At 36.6% G+C, this 21,954-nt stretch overlaps 2 protein-coding genes across 2 annotated transcripts; both read right to left on the minus strand.

Moving 5' to 3' along the window:
- Positions 1–4,205: 4,205 nt before the first annotated feature.
- On the minus strand, positions 4,206–7,693 carry LOC133295583 (cyclic nucleotide-gated ion channel 18; the record flags this gene model as incomplete). Its single annotated transcript, XM_061494424.1, has 6 exons — positions 4,206–4,937; positions 5,162–5,398; positions 5,567–5,678; positions 5,917–6,230; positions 6,336–6,548; positions 7,214–7,693. Coding segments are annotated over 6 exons (2,088 nt in total), but the record flags the coding sequence as incomplete, so codon positions are not given.
- Positions 7,694–18,469: 10,776 nt separating this feature from the next.
- Positions 18,470–20,708, minus strand: LOC133295585 (protein TEEBE-like). Its single transcript, XM_061494426.1, has 3 exons — positions 20,621–20,708; positions 19,482–19,976; positions 18,470–19,046 (listed from the first exon to the last, which is right to left on the minus strand). The coding sequence occupies exons 1-3, from the start codon at positions 20,706–20,708 to the stop codon at positions 18,523–18,525; spliced, it is 1,107 nt and encodes a 368-aa protein (XP_061350410.1). The 3' UTR covers positions 18,470–18,522.
- Between the last annotated feature and the right edge of the window lie 1,246 nt (positions 20,709–21,954).

Genomic DNA, 21,954 nt, shown 5'->3' on the forward strand with positions numbered 1-21,954 from the left:
AAAACAAGAGCTTTACTTGAAACCACACATGACAAGCTTTACCAATATCAACACCTATCACAAGGTGAAGGAAATACCATCAACAACCAATACATATCAACGTAAAGTCAATAGTCACACAATATACCATCACACATGATACTTACCAAAACTTTAATTCATTCAAGTTTCAACCAATTTCCATGGCTTCATCCAATGATTGATTTCTTCTCCTTAGTTCACTTGATTCAATCCTAAATAAATATGAACACAATCTCCATCAACAATAGCTCAATATATCAATTACTTGGAACACAAGTAACCATACTTTCAACCTAAAATTTTGAAAATTGCATAGGTTGCCTAAATGATGATTTTATCCCATTTTCACCGTTTATTTAGGTTTACTAGCATACTTTCCAACTAGAACCAAGTCCAAATCACTCTCCAATACCATCATCTTATTCAACATTTCATTATGGAAACCTAAATATGAAACTTTATGAAACTTTGGTGAAAATTGGATTTCTTACCACCAATGTCTTCAAAATAATCCCAGGAGTGCTTTTCTAGCTTCAAATGAGATCAAACCCAACTCCAAGCTTCATGAACATCATACAGGGTGCCACTTTCAAGATGGATTTTTTCCTCACACACTTGCTCTCACAAAGATTTCTTTACATGGTTTTGATCGCAAGGAAATTCCTAACCTCTTTCATGTTCAAGCTTTCTTGATTTAGTGGCTAAATAAAAAGTTGTATTTCAAGCTTTAATAGCCATGGTGTCTCGATTTCAAGGCAAGAAGTCACAAAGAATGTGCTAAAAATGTTATATCTAAGTGTGTTAAACACACTTAATTAAGTTTGACTTCAATTACTTTCTTTAAAAATATCTTATTAGACAAACTAGCAAACTAACATTCTTGTTAATTCTCTAATAATTCAAGACTTAATCATTTTTACTAAATTCCAACCTTCACCAATGTGACTTAATAATGTCACACTATATCATTTTCAAGTTCCGGATAACTTTTGCATAATTACGTTTTTGCCCAAAACTTCCACTAATTATATTTTTGCCCAAAAGTAACTTTTATTCTTTTAATTAGACCTCTCATTTATTTACTCCATTTGATCCATGATTAAACCCTTAATCACATGGTAATTTCATAATTCCCAGGTTAGGGTTAATACAACAAGTTTGGTGCTTATGATTTATACGCTACAGCTTGAGGGAAATTGTTGTATATATAGTAGAAGTAGTATAGGCTTAGTCCCATATCGTGTATTTCAAGCTGTATATACTCAGTAGTTCTATATATAACTTTCGTTGTGTTATTACTCTCACGAATTTATTCTAATATTCCTTTTGTCTCTTGTTTCTGTACACCATAAACTAGGAATTTTGTGAAATTCATCATGTTACAGACTTCAAAGTTTTCAAAGGAAAGTCAAGATGTCAAGGACACAAAATTTTGAAGGAAAAAACTTGATGTCTTTTTAAAATAAAATGTTGTTGGTAAACCAAACTTGAAAGTTTAATGGAAGTCATTTAGCCACAAACATGGGACTTTAAGAAAGATAATCTAGTCAAAGATCATGAATATCTTAGAAAAATCTACAAGAATATTACACACTTGACCAAGCACTTGAAGAGATTGAAGGACCTTCTAGAGATTGATGGAGACATAAACTTAAAGATTGAATAACTCCTCATGTAGAAAGTACAAGTATTTTCATGATGTCAACATGTCACCAAGTCAAATGTCTTCTTGTGGCCATATAGAGATGGAAGTTATGATGATGTCAAAGCAAAGCTTCAAGCTACTAAAGTGAAGAACTCAAGTGTCAAAGTGAAGTTTCCAAGAGATCAAGTGAAGAAGTGAAGAGTTTTGGTATTCCTGTGTTTTAAAATGTAACATCTTGGTGTTGTTCCATTGAGATTTTTCATGTGATTTCATATAGGACAAATGTCATTCTTAATTTCTCTTCTTTTAAATTAATCGTGTATATCTTCTTTAATTTTTTTTGTTACACTTGTATCAATATAACTTACACCGATATAAAATGATTATGTCATTATATATATATATAGGGGAAGAATTTGTTAACAAATTATTTTACAAATTACAGTAAGTCTGGCTGATCATACACTCTTAATTGAAGTATGACCGGTCATACACTCTTAATTGAAGTATGACCGGTCAAACATAGTGTAGTTTGTAAGAGTTTGTAAATAAAAAGTTTATAAATATAACTTTCTCCATATATATATATATATATATATATATATATATATATATATATAGTGTTTCTCCTATCACAACTGATAAAGTAATATCATACAATCCAAAACGACATCATTTTGCATTTGGGGAAAAATGTAGTGGGATTTTGGAAAAATTGATGTTACAAGAGAAATGAAATTCGTAAAATGCCCTGTTGTTTTTTTTTCTTCCAAATCTCAAAATGGCGTTGTTTTGGAGTTGTAGGAAACAACCTTAATTTTTATGACTATATATATATATATATATATATATATATATATATATATATATATACATATATATAATTGATGAATGAGAATAACTCATGACACGTGTAAAAATGAATCAAGGTTATGTTAAAAAAAAATGAACCAAGGTTTGGTAATAAAAGAAATACTCCAAGTAAGGGGGTGCTCTTGGCAGTGTCTAGCGACCTAAACATATGTTATGCAATACGTGCAAGTGAATTCATTCAAGGCAAAGAATCAATTAAGAATGTGATAACCAATACTAATCCATTGAGATTTGTCATGTCATTTCATATACGATTGAATGGTTTTATGAATGTCTCATGTTCATTCATGCACCATCTTTCGTGACATACATATAATAAGTTAAAACAATCTTGAAGACATCATACTAGGTTGATAAACTTTATTTAAAACATTCCCTAGATTCATACTAGGTTTTTTTTGGATGCATAGATCATACATATTAAGTTAGAATATCTACGTTAGGACATCCTAGTACATGTAGTCTTGCTTGGGACATAATATCATAGGACCTTGGCAACATGTTGTAACATATTGGGTGATGTGTCCATGCCATGTCATGCGCCTAACCCTAACCATAGATCAAGCCATAACCTAACTAGAGTTAAACGTAACTCAATTATGATCTATGATGCACGGACACGGACACGGGACACGAGACACAACACGACGCGACACGCCGACACGTTAATTCTAAAAAATGTCATATTTCGACACGTTGGGACACATTTTGATATTAAATAAAAATTTTAATATATATAATGTAATTTATATTTAATACATATAAGAGTCCATAATAAATCATATAACCAATCAAATATTTAAATTTCATAACATAAATATAAATATAAATAATTTTTCGTACTTTGTTAATTTTTCATGTCAAATTTCATAATAGAAAAAAATTAATTTATAAATTATTTCTTTTATATTTAGTTAACAAAATAAAATTAAGATTTAAAAAAAAAAAACGTGTCCGAAAACTTGTCCGAGAGTTGACCGCGTGTCGAAAAAAGTTGACTGCGTGTCGGAAAAACGTGTCAGAGAGTTGACCGCGTGTCCCCAAATGTTGACCGCGTGTCGGGCACATATCCGAGCGTGTCCGTGTCGGACACGTGTCCGTGCTTCTCAGATTATGATAAAGTGGTTAGTTGGTTGGTAATAACTAAATTGGTTAGTGGATCTAACTTCATTTAGATAATACTGTTCACGTGACATTATTTAGTCTGCTGTTACTTAAATATTGACATATGTCATTCTTAACTTCTCTTCTTTTAAATTATAAATTTAAATTCTTTTAAATTAATTATGTATAAAATATAAATTAGATCAACCATTAGGATTAACTATTAGGATTAAAAATATAACTTAAATCAGTATAAAATGATCTTGCCAATATATATGTATATATTGATGAACAAAAATAACTCATAACACGTGAAAATGAATCAAGGTATAGAAATAAAAGAAATACTCCAACTAAGCGGGTGCTCTTGGCAGGTGTGTAGCGACCTGTGCGTATGTTAAGCAATACGTGCAAGTGAATTCATTCAAGGCAAAGAATTAATTAAAAATGTGATAACCATTGCTAATCTATCAATAACATTTACATCCAAGCCATAAAACTTCCTATTGAATAAGTGTTATAAACTCATTTTCCAGCAGTTAGAGACGGGTTCTTGTGCTCACTAAACTTCCTCATGGTCTAAAGAGAAATCAGGTTCATCTGGCTTGAACAATTGCGGCACAGGATCACTGCCGTGAATCTTATTGTTCCCTTTCCTCGTATTGGCAGCAAATTTTGAGGCCAAAACAGTTGCACCAATATTTTGAACCTTTTTCATATTCCCTGACGATCCCTCGATCTCGCTTACAATGTAACTATCACTCTCGCTTTCAGGCATAGCCATGTAGTAGAGGCCCTCTTTGAGGGACAACTCCCTTGTTGCTTTCCTTTTCTGATGCCTTCTCCAAGCAGTTTGTATGAAGCAAGCACTCCATGTCCTCCATTGATGGGAATAATACCTAAACGCATGCTGAAGTTTCATGCTGTGAAGGCGCTTGAACTGACTTGCCACAAATTTCAGATCCTCTGCTTCTAGTGCAAAAGCTTCAACTTCAGTAAGAGCTTTGACAGAACGAGTAGAAGAAGGTAGGTTGAGGGTTGAGTTTGGCATTAAGGCCCATGTCAACAATTCCTCTCCACAAAAGTCACCAGGCCTGAGTGTGATGGAATTGAAGAATCCAGACCTTCCTCCATTGGTTGTGGAGCTCTCTAATTGCCCTCTAATGATAAACAGCATTTCATCTACTGGATCACCCTCTCGAAATATGTAGGTCCCTTCAGTGTTTAATGATGACACAAGTCGTTCACAAATGGCATCAAGTAGCTGATCGTCCATTTGTGAGAAGAAGGGGACCTACCAAAAATTAAAAAGGAAAATTGTGCATCATTAATTGTTGTATCATACTGGGTAATAATGGTCTTCAGTCTACAATGAAGGAACACTTGGTGATATTTAACACAATAATAAATATCATGTAATTTGCTTTTTCAACTGCTTATTTACTTAAAATTGTTGCATTGCAGCAAGGTAAGATAGATAAATAATAACAAAATGTGCCAAGGTAAAGAAAGACATACACGCCGCACAAGAGAAAGACACAAGTGATGTTGAATTTCACGACGAAGATCCAAAGGTAAAGAAAGCAGTATGGCCTCTTCATTAACTCCTCTTGTTGCAAGCCATTTATATTGAACAAAGCGACGGACACGTTCCTGCAGATCTTGAGGTAACTGGCGATGCCTCATCCACTCCTCTGTATCTTTTTTCCGAATCCTCCATTCTTCAAGTCTAACTGACATCGATTGCAAGTACGTCTTCGACAAAGAGGAAAAACAATACTCTTTAGCCAAAATCAGTATCTGTATTACTGGTATAACAAAACACAAAGATACATTCCGACACAGTTTTCTCCTAGTAACTCACCATATCACCCTCATAAATTTATATCATATATCAATATATTATTATTCTCCTAGTCTTACCTGCATGTTTCCAATCAAAAGTGAAAACAGAATTAATCCAGCAATGCATAAAACGATGCAAAAAAGTGTCTCCAGAAGGTATGTGGTGGTGTCCAAATTCTGTCCATATGAGCTGCGAAAGGAAATTATCGGGTGATTTCTCAATGAGTATATATGCAGTAATGTGTGAGAGATATAGTGACAATTGTTATATGCTTCTTCTGAAACATATATGCTTAGATAAATCTATTATTATATGATTTAAGACTTGAAATTCAACAATTGTCATGAATATGCTTCTTTTGAAACAGACCTAAAACGAAATTGTAGCATAGTATGCATAAAAGGATAACACAATCAAGATGCCATACCTTAAATTTCTTAAACCCCACCAAAGACAATAGAAGTATCTTTCCTTAAAATTGGAAGTGACAACATCATTTAGGAAAGCATCAGCAAACATCCCAAACTTATATTTGATATTGATCTTGCTCTTTGCATCGCATTTGCTAATAACACGGGTGATATTTAGCCAAAATTGCCTTTCAGGGAGGTCCAAACTATTACAATCAAGAAAACTAGGTAAGCAAGACAGGGTATGTGATCTGTTTTCCTGTTCGCACTGTGTTTTCCAGCAATTAAATTGTCTCCCTATTGACGATAGATACCAAGTTGCTCCTGTAATCTGTTCCAACAATAAACCATGATAACTTAAAACAAGAAAAAAAAAAAAAAAAATTGAAATCCATTTAGTAAAAGGAATAGCAAAAGATGCAATCAAGGTGTTTACATGGCTAGCTAGCATGTAGAGAACAAGATTGTAAGCAGCTCCAATCCAGGGAGTCTTGGCAATAACGCCAGTTGTTTTCTGAATACGCTGGTTCAAAGGAAAGATAAGAAAAAGCCTAGGAACATACTGAATAAGAACAAAAAGTGCAAGAGTGTTGTTGGCATGATCAGTTCTTGCGTTTCTACTCGCTGGAATAACTAACCAAATCACAATCTGCAAGACAAAATTAAAAATAAAATAAATAAATAAATAAATAAAACAAACTTAAAACCATTACAAATCGTGCATTACAGTCCTTAACAACTTGGGACGCTTCCAATTCAATATTTATCCACAAACAAGTAACACACTCACATAAATAAATATATCAGAAAAACCATAAATCATTGTTGCACCAAGTTCTAGCATGCAACTTGTTCTAGACAAGTACATTGAGCCCTACACTTAAACTAATTTTCTATCCTTTCCGTTTACATTTATGCCACTAAATTAGCATAATATCTCCTAGGAGTCCACAATCCCACAATCAAAGCAACAAGATTCAATCTCAAGTATATTCTTTATAGGGCCTTCATATCAATCTAACCTAATTGCATTCTACATAATGTTCTGATACTAACTTGAGCGTCATAGAATTTCCGCGATCACACATAGATCTGGTAACCACTCTCAATAAGATTAAAGAACAAACCCAAGTGGAGAAGGCTCCCTAACTTGCGAAGACAGAGATGACGGTTGTTGATTGTATACCACCTTAACCTTACATTTTTACTCGAACCCGTGATCTTTCAATCACAGGAAGCAATTTTACCACTACTCCAATGCTCGCAGTCAGTCTCAACAAAAGGAAAAAAGAATGACAAAAAAATATTAAATACCTGAGGGAGTGGGATGGTAGCAGCAAGGTCAATGACAAAATCACTCTTCAAGTAGCGTATTGCGATCTCGCGCCCATCCATGACGAGCTCACCGCGACCGAAGATTCTAGAATTGGGGGCGACAAATGCGGTACGGAACTTCATAACCATGTGGAGGACATAGAAAAGGTCGGCGAAGGAGCGAATGAGGGTAACCAAGATGCTGAGTTTGGGGTCTGCCGTCAAGCAAGCGGGTCCACCAACGGTTGGGAGGAAGAAGTAGAGAGGATCGACGAAGAGTGCGAGGAGGCTTGTCACAAGGAATACCTTGTTCCAATATGCTACGATGTCGCTGTCTGGGTCCAGGATCTGATATCTCCATAGGATGTGGTGAGCCTGTTCCTCGTCGGTCGCCGCGGTTGTGGGTCTCGACCGGAGTCGCCGGAATTGGCGGAACTTAGACGCCGGCGTGGATATTATTCTATACATCTTCCATGGCGGATTCCGGGGTTAACGGATTCCGCGGCCGAGGAGGGAGGTTTCGGAAGGGAAAGTGGTGAGAGGGAATAGAGAACAAAGAAGAAGAAGAAGAACAACAACAACAACAACGAGGAGGAGGAGGAGGAGATCAGTGTTGCAGAGAGAGGAGTGACGAATGGTGATGATGTGGTAGGAGGCATTTTTGAACGTTGAGAAATTCGCGGGAAATTGAAGGGAATGCGTGAACGTAGCAGGGTGTGGGGGTGGGAATGATATCTGAAGAGACTAGACAAAGACATAGACTTTTCAAATATTTCAATCCCCAAGTTTGGCCTTTGTAGCTCTTTGCTAAAAATTTGGGCCATAGGAAAAATAAAATATATCACTCATTTAATTTTTTTGATAAATTATTAATTTATTTCTTAGAATCTGAATCAATTCTTATTATTGAAGAAAGTGAAAATATATTATTGAAGAAAGTGAAAGTAAGTTCTCTTTTACACAAAAGGTAGTTACTTATAGTACCACTTACTATTAACTAAAAAGAAATTAACAAACAAGCCCAAACTGTAAATCAAATAACTAACTAACAGAAATGAATGAAAGAAACAAAATAACCAATCACTCGCAGCTGAGCAGGTATATCAACACCCCCCTCAAGTTGGAAGGTGGATATCTCTAAACCCCAACTTGTCCATGAAGTCACGAAAGTAAGTAGGATGAAGGGCTTTGGTAAACATATCTGCAAGCTGTTGGGATGAGGCAATAGGTATCAAATGAATCAATCCCTGTAAAGTCTGATGCCGTGTGACATGGCAGTCAAGCTCTATATGCTTGCTACGTTCATGGAAAGAACGATTGTGAGCTAAGTGGACAGCTGCGTGATTATCACAATATAAGGCCCAGGAATGTGAACATGAAGATCATGTAGTAGATATGTGAGCCACTGAATCTCGCAAGTCAAGGAGGCTAAAGCACGATATTCTGCTTCAGCTAAGGATCGACTCACAGTAGTTTGCTTCTTGGTTTTCCAAGAAACCAGAGAAGTGCCGAGAATAACACAGAACCCAGTAATGGATCGACGTGTATCCAAACAGGTAGCCCAATCTGCATCACTGAAACCAGAAAGTGTTAGGGAACTACTATAAGAAAAGAATAGCCCCTTTTGTAACATCCCAAGAGCTGGCAAGGGCAGGGAGTGATCGCCGATGCGAAAGGACACGGACAATGAGCGGCTCATGCCAAATCTTGCAGCTTGGGGGTTCATGAATGAATCGAATCAACACCCGAAAGAGAGGGATTCCAGAGACTGTGCTAGTATGGGACGGTACAGTTATGAATGGCTTATAAGAATTAATTGGTACTACCTATACTAACAAGATGCATCTACTTTTCGGTAGCCCGGATCGGAAGAACTCCACAGTTAAGCGTGCTTGACTTGGAGCAATTCTGGGATGGGTGACCTCCTGAGAAGTTTTCCCGGGAAGTGTGCGAGTGAGGACAAAGCACGCTGAAAAGTCTCGTGTTAGTGTGTGGGGACAGTCATTGATCCTTGCAAGTTGTCGGGCGTTACACTAAGTGGTATCAGAGCAGGGCCACTTTTCCAGTACGGTGTGGTTCGAGGACGAACCAGGCGGAAGCTGGTGGGCATGTAACATCCCAAGAGCTGGCAAGGGCAGGGAGTGATCCCCGGTGCGAAAGGGCACGGACAATGAGCGGCTCATGCCAAATCTTGCAGCTTGGGGTTCATGAATGAATCGAATCAACACCCGAAAGAGAGGGATTCCAGAGACTGTGCTGGTATGGGACGGTACAATTATGAATGGCTTATAAGAATTAATTGGTACTACCTATACTAACAAGATGCATCTACTTTTCGGTAGCCCGGATCGGAAGAACTCCACAGTTAAGCGTGCTTGACTTGGAGCAATTCTGGGATGGGTGACCTCCTGGAAAGTTTTCCCGGGAAGTGTGCGAGTGAGGACAAAGCACGCTGAAAAGTCTCGTGTTAGTGTGTGGGGACAGTCATTGATCCTTGCAAGTTGCCGGGCGTTACACTAAGTGGTATCAGAGCAGGGCCTCTTTTCCAGTACGGTGTGGTTCGAGGACGACCCAGGCGGAAGCTGGTGGGCATGTAACATCCCAAGAGCTGGCAAGGGCAGGGAGTGATCCCCGGTGCGAAAGGGCACGAACAAGGAGCGGCTCATGCCAAATCTTGCAGCTTGGGGTTCATGAACGAATCGAATCAACACCCGAAAGAGAGGGATTCCAGAGACTGTGCTGGTATGGGACGATACAGTTATGAATGGCTTATAAGAATTAATTGGTACTATCTATACTAACAAGATGCATCTACTTTTCGGTAGCCCGGATCGGAAGAACTCCACAGTTAAGCGTGCTTGACTTGGAGCAATTCTAGGATGGGTGACCTCCTGGAAAGTTTTCCCGGCAAGTGTGCGAGTGAGGACAAAGCACGCTGAAAAGTCTCGTGTTAGTGTGTGGGGACAGTCATTGATCCTTGCAAGTTGCCGGGCGTTACACTAAGTGGTATCAGAGCAGGGCCTCTTTTCCAGTACGGTATGGTTCGAGGACGAACCAGGCGGAAGCTGGTGGGCATGTAACATCCCAAGAGCTGGCAAGGGCAAGGAGTGATCCCCGGTGCGAAAGGGCACGAACAATGAGCGGCTCATGCCAAATCTTGCAGCTTGGGGGTTCATGAATGAATCGAATCAACACCCGAAAGAGAGGGATTTCAGAGACTGTGCTGGTATGGGGACGATACAGTTAGGAATGACTTATAAGAATTAATTGGTACTACCTATACTAACAAGATGCATCTACTTTTCGGTAGCCCGGATCGAAAGAACTCCACAATTAAGCGTGCTAGACTTGGAGCAATTCGGGGACTAGTGACCTCCTGGGATGTTTTCCCGGGAAGTGTGCGAGGGAAGACAAAGCACTGAAAAGTCTCCTGTTAGTGTGTGGGGACAGTCATTGATCCTTGCAAGTTGCCGGGCTTTACACCTTTCCAGGAGACTCTTTTAGGTATCTAAGTACTCGACATGCAGCATCAAAATGAGCCATAATTGGTTTAGCAACAAATTGGCTAAGCTGTCGAACAGCAAAGGATATGTCTGGTCTAGTGTTTGCAAGATATAGCAGGCGGCCCATAAGTCTTCGATATGCTGCTGGATCAGCATAGGGATCACCTTGATTCTGACATAAAGGCAGGGTGGGCTCCATGGGTGTGGAAGCAGCCTTGGCTCCAAGCAAACCACTATCTGCAAGTAATTCTAAGACATATTTGAGTTGATTATCCCATGGTGTGACCGGGCTATTTCAAGGCCAAGGAAGAATTTCAAGGATCCAAGGTCTTTGATGCAGAATAACTGATCAAGGTGATGTTTAACAAAATTGATTTCATCCATGTTATCACCAGCTAGTACCATGTCATCAACATACACCAATAATGCAGTAAATGTACCATTTCTAACCTTGGTGAATAAGGAGTGATCCGCTGAAGATTGAGAGTACCCAAGAAAAAGAAGCCCAGTGGTGAGACAGGCATTCCATTGCCGACTAGCTTGTTTAAGCCCGTAGAGTGACTTTTGAAGTTTACACACTTGGTTTGGGTAAGGAGGAGAGATACCATCAAGAACAGACATGTAAACTTCCTCAAGGAGGTCACCATGGAGAAAAGCGTTGTTGATGTCAAGTTGTTCCATAAAATAGCCACGAGCTGCAGCAACTGCTAACAGTAACCGAATGGTTGTCAGTTTTGCAACAGGTGAGAAGGTTTCAAAGTAGTCCACATCTTCCATTTGATTATATCCTTTCGCAACGAGACGCGCCTTGTATCTAGCAATGGAACCATCTGGATCATGTTTAATTTTGTAGACCCATTTAGAGCCAATTGGACGTTTACCATGAGGCAAATCTACAAAGGTCCAAGTCTGATTTTTGTTCAAAGCATCTATTTCTTCAGCCATGGCAGTAACCCATTCACTGGACTATGATGCTTGTTTGTATGTACGAGGCTCAACGAAAGAACTAATATTTTGACAGAAAGATGAGTGTGCAACTGAACATTTAGTATAAGAGATCACTGAAGAGATTGGATGAGCAGTGGAAGCAGCTGAGCTATTGCATAAGTAGTCTTGTAGACGTTTTGGTGGAATGCTTACCCTATTTGAACGTCGAGGAACAGTAAGAATTGGTTGAGGTGTTGTATCAGATAACATATCTGCAGAAGTTGGCATAGAAGAAGTACCACTGCTGTCATTTTCTGATACATCATGTAGAGGTACATCACACTGAATAGGTGCATTATCAGATGAATCACTTGCAGCTGATGATGGATGACAAAGAGCTGGTTGATGTTTAGGAGCATCTCTGCTGCTGTTGTGTGGTACATCAGTAGGTGGTATATCATACAAAATAGAAGGCTCAACTACAAACGGCAAGCATTGAGAAGTATATGAGTGCTCTGTGAGTTGCTCTTTGGAAAAGGGAAAGAAACCTTCATAGAATACTACTTTTCTTGAAAGAAAAATCTGCTTGGATAACACATCATACAAGATGTATCCTTTTACACCATCTTTGTGACCGAGATGTACACATTTCCTAGCTCTAGCATCAAATTTAAGACGCCCATGTGTAGTGGTGGAGATAAATGCTAAACAGCCAAAAGCTTTGAGATGAATTAGTATTGGTGGTTCATTATAAAGCAGCTCATAAGGAGATCTGTTATGTAAGACAGGTGAATTAAGACAATTGATAAGATGTATGGCATGCATAATGCACTATGACCACATGCTCTTTGGAATATTGCTTTGAAAAAGTAAAGCTCTTGCAATAGTGAGGATGTGTTGGTACTTCCTCTCCACAGTTTCATTTTGCTGTGGGGTCTCAATGCATGAGGTTTGATGTATTGTTCCCTTTTGAGCAAAAAAATGCGTGCATTAAGAATTCTTGGCCATTGTCACTACGAAAGGTCTTGATGGTAATTCCAAATTGATTTTCAATGAGTGCAACAAAAGGTCTAATATGATTTCTGGTTTCAGCTTTAGATTTCATAAGTATGCCCCAAGTGAAACGTGTGCAATCATCTACTATAGTCAAAAGGAAACGATGCCCATGAATAGAAGAAATTGAGTATGGCCCCCAAATATCAATATGGACTAAATCAAAAGCTGAACTTGAAACACTTGAGCTAAGATTGAAAGGTAACTTCCTTTGTTTAGCCAAATGGCATATGTCACATGGTTCATCTATATTTTTGCAAGAAATGAAAGGATATTGAGCCATCGTGGCTTTTATTTTGTTGATATACCTGCTCAACTGCAAGTGATTAGTTATTTTTTTCTTTCATTCATTTCTGTTAGTTAGTTATTTTATCTACAGCCTAGGCTTGTTTGTTAATTGGGCTTACTTGAACTGGCCATTTTCTTTTCAGTTAGCAGTAGGTGGTACTATAAGTAACTATCTTGAGTGTAAAACAGAACTAACTTTCACTTTCTTCAATAATGAGAATTGATTCAGATTCTACGATGGTATCAGAGCTCTTCACGGAGCTCTGATATTTGCCTTTTTTCGTTTGCATTTTTTTTTTCTTTCTGTTCTGCTTCCTTTTGTTCTTGGTTTAGCTTGCATGCTTTGTCTTGCATTCACTAAAGTAGACACACGGCGAATTTGAGTTCCGACAAAGATCAAGAGAATGTAACAAACTATATTCCGGTTGTTGCAGACAAGATCTCCACATCTTCAACACATGTTCTTGATGATCCTTCAAATCCATGATGGCTCAATATCAGAGCTCCGTGAAGAGGTCTGATACCATCTTAGAATCTGAATCAATTCTCATTATTGAAGAAAGTGAAAGTAAATTATGTTTTACACTAAAGGTAGTTACTTATAGTACCACCTACTGCTAATTGAAAAGAAAAGCCCAGTTAAAGTAAGCCCAATTAACAAACAAGCCCAGGCTATAAATAAAATAACTAACAGAAAAGAATGAAAGAAACAAAATAACTAATCACTTGCAGCTGAGCAGGTATATCAACTGCCAATAAAATGCATAAGGAAAGTATATGTGTTTAAATCGCACATCAATCCATACACAATTTGTATAAAATTCAAAAAATATTTGTCACGAATTATGCTTTGCAAGACGCGCATCGGAGGCGTGCATGACTTGAACGCATATTGTCAAGATGCACATCTTGCATTGGTCGATTTTTGCATAAATCGCGGATGAAAAGATACATGACTTAAATGCGCACACTCCTCGTGCGACTTTCACTAGCATTGGTAAATAATTTGCCAAAAGGATTAAACTGGTGATATATTTCATTAATTGGAATAAAGTGGTCAAAAAGCCAAAAATTTGTATTGATAAGGGAATTACATATTATTTTGTTTTATTTAATATAACTATATTATATTACGATAGTATATTCATTATTTATGGCCAAGTCACATAATATGGTCATGTCATATAAAAAACAGAGCAAATGAATTATCATTATTGATCATTACTCTTCACATGTTGGGCATTACATATGGGATTTCGTTCCATAGGGACCCTAGCTTTCAAGTACGACTTATTGTAGCGATCTTAGTGTACTGGGTGCATAAGTGAAATTAATTTTATATTGCCTCTATTTGTATGATGATTGATATGCCATGTGTATTAACCCTTCTTGTAGGAAGTGAACTTGTGGGTGGAAGAATCCTCCAAGGATACTAAATTTATTGAAATAATTATTTCATCTCGTATAGGGATCATGTTTCAGGTACTCCATGTAAAAGAGGTGGAACTTCGCAAGGCAAAATGTCTGCATAAGGTATGAGAATGTAGTTAAAATCTTGATTTACCACTGCTTTTTTACGTTTTTTTATTTTTTTTATCGAAATATTTTTACCAATATTCCAAGCACTTTTACATTTTTATGATTTTTTACCTTTTTTTTACGTTACGATTTTACATTCTATGATTTTTTATCTCCCTTTCGTTTTTACGTAAAATCTCATGTTTAACTACCTTAGGCATGAGAACCCTTATGTTTTTACTAGCTTCATTGATACAGAAGCATAATAGAACCATTATTTTGAGGAGAGCATTTTGTATAGCCATATGTTTTACAAAATTTTTGTATTATTTTGGTTACAAGCTTGTACTTATGGCATATGTACTTTCATTCGAGTTTAGGCACCATATTTTGTGATTCAAGTGGCAAATGATATGTATATGAGACTTAGGACATCTTGCATTGGAATTCAAGTATATGAATGTATTTGATGTTAATTGATGGCTTGAAGCCTTAGTTAATGAATCCATTTATGGATATTGCTTGTTTAGCTTTTGGATGGCTAGGTTTATGCATTTTATATGAGAAAATGTCAATTAGGTGGGAGGAGAAAACTTGGTTTGGAAACTAAGAGTTGTCAGAACAGGGGGAAAATGTGTTTTCCACTGGTGGATAATGCTTAAGCGCGCTCCTGGGCAAAAAATAGGGATTTGCGTTCTGTCTTAGCACGCTTAAGTGCTCGAAGACAAATTGTACCCCCTTTAGTAAAATTGGCATAATTTGAGTTAGAGAGCTCCAAATTGAATGGGGCTTGAACCTATTAGAGCTAACTCGAAGATCTATAACTATTCAAAATATTAGGACCTTTGGATAAGTGGATTAATCTCAGTTATAGTTTGAAGTTGTTGTCCTGTTTTTGGGAGTCCGATTTGAAGCGATGGCTTGCAATATGCATAACTCGATATGTACAAAACCAATTGAAACATATAATATGTCTTTGAAAAGCTTTAGATGTCTATTTTTACATAGTAAAATATTATAATTAATGGTAAAGAGAGAAAATACCAATTTTAAAAATAGTAAGGGTTGTTCAATGCCTAATTTGGAAATAAAGTGTTTATTTTGATTGTTCTTCAATCGAAGGACTTATGGACTCTATTATGTTTTTAGTTGCTATTTCAAGCTACAGGATTAAATTCCATGTTTGAGAAAAGTAAAAAGTTTACTCCTTTTTCATGGAAAAGAATAATTGACTAAGTTACATATATAGCTAACATAGTAAGATTAGTTTATTATTGATTTATTAATATTTATGTTGTGCTTAATACCATAATTAATGTTAATAAATTGGGTACACATGGGGTGTTACACAAACCTCTCTCTGGAATGTAATGACGTGGTTTTATCAATCCGAATTGTTCTTCCATCCATTTTAGGACGTTGCTATTAGGGGGTGTTTGGTAGAGGAGACAATTTTTTTTACCAGGAAAATACAATTACTAGGAATATCGTAAGATAGGAAAGTTAAAAAAAATAATTTGGTAGGCCAAAATTTTACCGGGAATATTGGGTGAAATTTATTAAGCCTGTGTTTGGTTGATTATATAATATTACTGGAAATTTGGTGTGATATTAAAAATACACCCCCACTTTTTCTAAATATTCATCATAATTTGGCTCTCATCTTTTGACAAGAAAAGATGCAGACCTTGTTCATACTCTAATGCAAAACGAACATGTTAACAAAACGAAATTTTATTCACTTCACATGTAATCGGAACCCAGATAATCATATATAGGACAACGAAAAATAATTAAAATGAAAAATATAGTCATCTTTCAACTTTGCTTTTTTCTAAAAAAAGTAGAAAATTATTTTCAGAAAAATTATCTTTTCAGCTTAAAAAGTTAAAATTTCAGAATGGAACCATATACACAAAAGACATGCAAATCTTGTTCATACAATGCAAAGAAACCCGATGGTAGGTTCGAGCGTCAGTCGTCTCCCTCAAGGTTGAGCAGCTAAACTCGTCGGAAGAAGGATTGTCGTTTTAGAGTTGTTCTCTGAAGCAGCGTTGCCTTTCTCATTACATTTGTTTAGGGTTTCTCAGGGTTATTTTTGACACAATTTTTGCATCAACTTTTTCATTTACCTGGCAAAATCACAATCCCACCCTCTAGGTGGTATTTTTCTTTGAGAATTTGGTTTAAGATTACGCACACACAAAATTCCCAGCAATATAATTTTCCCAGCAATTTTTTTTAAGTTCCACCAAACATGGTATTATTGAATGCCCACCCTCACTTTCCCATATATCCCAAAAGAATCTTCCTACCAAACACCCCCTATAGTATTCCAAGGCAATGTCAGGCATCCTTACCCATGCAGCTACAGTAGTTATATCATCACCATAAGGGCAAAAGTTGGGTTGCCACTTTTGAATGGCTAAATAAATGTCCTAGGATAATCCATCCCCCATCCAGTGCTTCCCAAGGGTCTTCTTTCATGGAGAATTTAACAGCGAAAAAATCATTTCCAATGTCAGATACACTTATAGGGCCATTTTTACTCCACAACACTTCTAGCTTCTTCTTCGTGAATTGGACACTTATCTTTTTTCCCCTAAGTTTGACTATCAAAGCCTGCTTCCACTCTCCCCTAATGCACCTCTTTAGACCCTTGGAACAAGTGAATTTTAAAAGACCATTTTCCTGCACCATACAGTTGATTTCTTGCTTCTCCCCACAATTATGATCAGGCATTTCCTCTTCCTCATCTGAAGCCATGATAGATTCATTATCCTCTCCACTTTTGTATTCTCTAGTATGTCTCATTAGCACCTCCTTCCATCCAGTAGTTTTCCTCAAAGGGTTCTCCGCTATCCACCCCTCCTAATGTGGTACTAGAGTTGTCCTATTAGAGAAACTTAAGTCGCCTCCTTTCGTCCCCTTAGTACTCTCTCTGTGAATATCATCTTCCTCCTCAAACCTCGCCTTGTTGTTAGGGTTTTCACTAGAGCTCTTCTTTCTACTTATTATTTGTATTTGTAAAAGGGTTTTTCAATAAGCTAGATTATTATAATATAGTTCTTGAATTTTTGTAAGGGAAAAATATTTCTCATGCAATATGAGATAAAATTATCTCCAACAATCCCAAAACAACGTTGTTTTGGGGTATGCAAGGTATTTTAATAATTTCACTTTCCTTTTGTATCATGAATTTTATAAAATACCGGGACCTTTTTTTCTTTGCCAAATCCCAAAACAACATCATTTAAGGGTTGCATAAGATAACTTTATCTTCTATTACAAGAAAAACGTTAACCTCTTTTTTTAATAGGTTTAATGTATCTCATGTTGCAGAAGACAAAATTATCTTCTACACACAAATAAAATGTGTGTGGGACCTATATTTTCTTTCTCTCTGGGAAATATGTTTATCATGTTATAGGAGACAATTTTGTCTCATGCAACACAAAAAAAGTGAGTGCAACACACTTTTTTTTTTTCTCTCTTCTCCTCAATGGGTCTCACCCAATTTTTTGTGTATTGTATGAGACATTGTCTATACAACATAAGAAACATATTCTCCTTTCTTTTCATATGACCCATATAAGCCCCACACATCTTTATGCGTATATAGAAGATAATTTTATCTCCTGCAGTATAAGAAACATCAAATCTTTTTTTAATATAGGAAAATAATATATTAACATATTGATAGTTTATTATGCTTTTTGAAATTATATTTCAACCTCTAAATTTTTTAAAATTACGATTTTTTGTCTAGTTTTGCACGGAAACCTATGTTGTATGGAAAACTACTTTAACTGAGCAAATTAAAATAATGAACTTATTAATGCCGTAAATTAGGATAGTTAAAAAAAAAAAAGTTAAAGAAGAAAAAGAAGAGAGATTAATTCATAAGATTGAATAATAATTGATAATATCTTTCATCTTCATGCAATTATACAACAGACAAGCTCAAGTGACTAGCAAAAATCTCCATTACTACGTATTACAATAAGGTGAAAATCACATTTAGGCAACAACAGGGAACACTATAACTCGATCAAGAACAGGGCCACAAAGTGATCCATAATCATCAATTCTGGTATGGTAGAAGGAGCTGTAGAATGTGAGTCTGGTTCTGGGTGCAATTGCTTTGAACTTGAAACTCACAGTCTTGAAACTACCCTTCCCTTCAGATTTGTAGGGAACTTTAAAGGTATCTTTTGCGGCAAATGCTTCAACCATCATTGAACCATGGCACCCATTTTTGGCATCTCCAACAGAAAATGTAATGTTGTAGACTTTGTTGGTAACTGTTCTCAGGATTTGGGCAATTGCACTTTCCCTTCCAGCCACAAGCTCTACTGCTCCCAGCCCAAATGGGACATTGAAATGCTTTGAATCAATGAACTTCACAGCTTTGAGGGATTCAATAATCCAACCTGGGAGTGGAGACATGAGATCTTGCTGCTGTGGAGGGACCAGAACACCATTGGTAGAGTTGAAAATTGGGAATGGACCCTCTTCAAAGCCAGGATTTTTAACCAAATTAACTGCAAGAGACCATAGAATGGTTTTATCAGAGAATGAGAGTTCCAGACATCATATAAGCAAAGCAAAACTCCAAAATAAATGCTAAGTTGGGAATTCAATTTTGAACTATATACATTATATAAATTGTTGGAGAACTCTAATACAAAACCATTAAGGTAGCCTTCACTTTTGGATTGAAATGATTTTTTACATAAAAGAGATAGCATCTTGATTGAGATACCATAGATCATGGAAAAAATTGTCATCTAGAAACTCAGCAAGCAGATTAATTCATGGATTCCAACAAACTCAGATGTTAAAACTGCAGAAAAATCTATGTTGCCATTAATTTATAAAAACAAAAAATATATTCAAAGACAAGCAAGATTCCCCTAATATATCCAAGTAGTATTGGCTCAAATTCAAATATTTAGGTTCCTATATCTTTCATTTACCTCTTGTAGGCCTTGGAGGGTAGAACTCTCTGATAGCAATGGCATCCAAAAGTGGACCACAAGCTGGATCTTCTTGAACTCCAGGATTGTGGAAAGTCACTTTGGCAATATCAGAAGTGGCCTTGAATCCCCAAGCAATAACATCACCATTGAGGTTATAAAGGGTTTGCAAAGGAACATCACCAGTCTGTGGAGGCACAGAGATTCTCAAAACTTCATCTTGTGCACAAGTCCTAGATGCCCCAAGAATTAGAGCATACATTTGACCAGATTTGACCTTGATGGTCTGCGAGATTGAGGCTTCATTGCCAAGCCTCACAGCATGTATTCCATGAGTCACTGGGAAAAACATGCCTCCAGGTTGGGGACCCCCAGAGACATACTCAACCAGACCATTGATTTCCCATTTGGGCAGAGCATATTTCCCAATGAGTTTTGTTTTCTTGAGGTCTCTCGGGTTTGGCATCTCCTCAAAGTTTCCATTTTGGAGGTAAGCTGTCAAGATAAAAATTATAGAGAGAGTCACAAAACTTCATAACCAGTGTGTTAGATAATTATAAAACCATTAATAAGACCTCCACTTAACAACTTTAGTTTTTGAGTCAAAATGATTTCTTTATATGGTATCGGATCCTCTATAACCAAGTAATCATTATCTTCACACGCTTTAAGCCCAACGAGCTCTTGTAGGTATGTTAAAGAAATATAGAATCATTAATGAGGCTTTCACTTTTAACAACTTAAAAATGATTCATTACATAGTGTTATTAAGTGTAGATAATCAGATCCAAGCACAGGATCTCTCTCGTTCTCTAACTCACTCACTGCTCAACATTACGGACAGATCTAAAGGTTACCCACAAAGAATGTAAAAGAATGGAAACCATAGAGCCACTCCAACAAGCACATTAAAGTATAATACACTCTATGACTAAACCAGGTTGAGCATAGACGATGCCCACTATCAGAAACTGAGAGAGAGAGAGTGGATAATGCAGAACAAGAGAACATGTTTGAAGTAAAAAGGGCAGCAAGCACCATAGCAAAAGCAAAATGTAGCATAGACTGAATAAAATTAGATCTACTGTTTATAACATTCCAATATATCTAAGTAAAAGGGTCTCAGATATGAACATCACCTTCTGGCACTCTAGGCTGAAGAGCAGCAAAAGCTGAAGCAGCAAATAGCAAAGCCGAACAGAGTGTAGTTATAAGAGTCGCTGCCATTTTCACTGCAAAACTGAAGCTAAAAGAACAGAGGGTGAATAGGGTTTTGTGCTCTGGAAGAGCAGGGCTCAGTATGGAAGAGAAGGGGATGGAGCTTCACTTAGATTTTATACTTGAAAGTGAAAAGAACCAATGGTATAATAATGGACAGAACTTAGCATAAATCACGTTGTAAAAGTCCATTGGGACCCACTATTTTTCATTAAAGTTGTGTTTTTTATAACCGCCTCTTTCTCCTCAATTCATGCGGTGTGGGCATGTTTAAACTAGTGTTCCAAATTTCAATTCCTTCTCAATAAGATAAAAGTCAAAAACATAACGTTGCAGATCATTTTTATTTTTATTTTTGTTGAAAATGTTTGTTTTATTTTGTGATGTCGGTGACGGTGGTTATATTTTTCATCATTTTTTATTATCCCTTTTTCGCTATTCCTTTGCAGTGTTGCTCTTATCTGCCTAGTTACGTCTTTGACGGTAGCAATTTTTCCCTTTTATTTTGGGTCGCAATTATGAGGAGAGACAAAACATGGCATGTTGTTAGTTATGCATTCAGCTGATTCCAAAATCTTATGTGATTTCATTTGGGCAAGAGTTATGTTATTTACAGAAACATGTTGTGTAAAAGTATTTTAATATGGTAGCTCAGGTAATAAGGGAGTGGAGTAACTAATAAGGAAAGGATTTTGCTTTCACTTTCACGTGTTATTTTTTTTTTTTGAGAGATTTAAATATTTTTATTTTTGATCTGCTTCACATTCTGAATTAGTCTCATAACCATCTCAAATAGTCGAAGTTTGTGAAAATATTAAGGGATACTAGTGGAGCCAACTTGTATCAAAGAAATAATTAAGATTGGGTTAACTCCAAAAAAAAAAATCAATATAAGATGAAGTAAAAAAATGAAAAACGAAAGAAAAGAACAAAAAATAATTATAATGAGATTGTGTAAAATTTGTTAGATATATTTTCTATGGATATAGATAGTACCAATTAATTCTTATAAGTTATCCCAGAATTGCTCTAAATTAAACTTGTTTAACTATGAAGTTCTTCTATTATGGGCTACCGAAAAGTAGATATATTTTGTTAATATAGGTATTACCAATTAATTCTTATAAGCTATCACAGCTATACAGTCTCATACTTACACAATCTCTCAAATTCCTCTCTTTTTAGATGTTGATTCGATTCATTCATGTATCCCTCCGCTGTAAGCTTGGTAGGAGTCGCTCCTTATTCGTGCCTC

The sequence above is a fragment of the Gastrolobium bilobum genome, unplaced genomic scaffold, assembly GCF_033153095.1.
Source record: "Gastrolobium bilobum isolate Gb01-03AN ecotype WA unplaced genomic scaffold, APGP_CSIRO_Gbil_v1 utg48469, whole genome shotgun sequence".
Classification (NCBI taxonomy): domain Eukaryota; kingdom Viridiplantae; phylum Streptophyta; class Magnoliopsida; order Fabales; family Fabaceae; genus Gastrolobium; species Gastrolobium bilobum.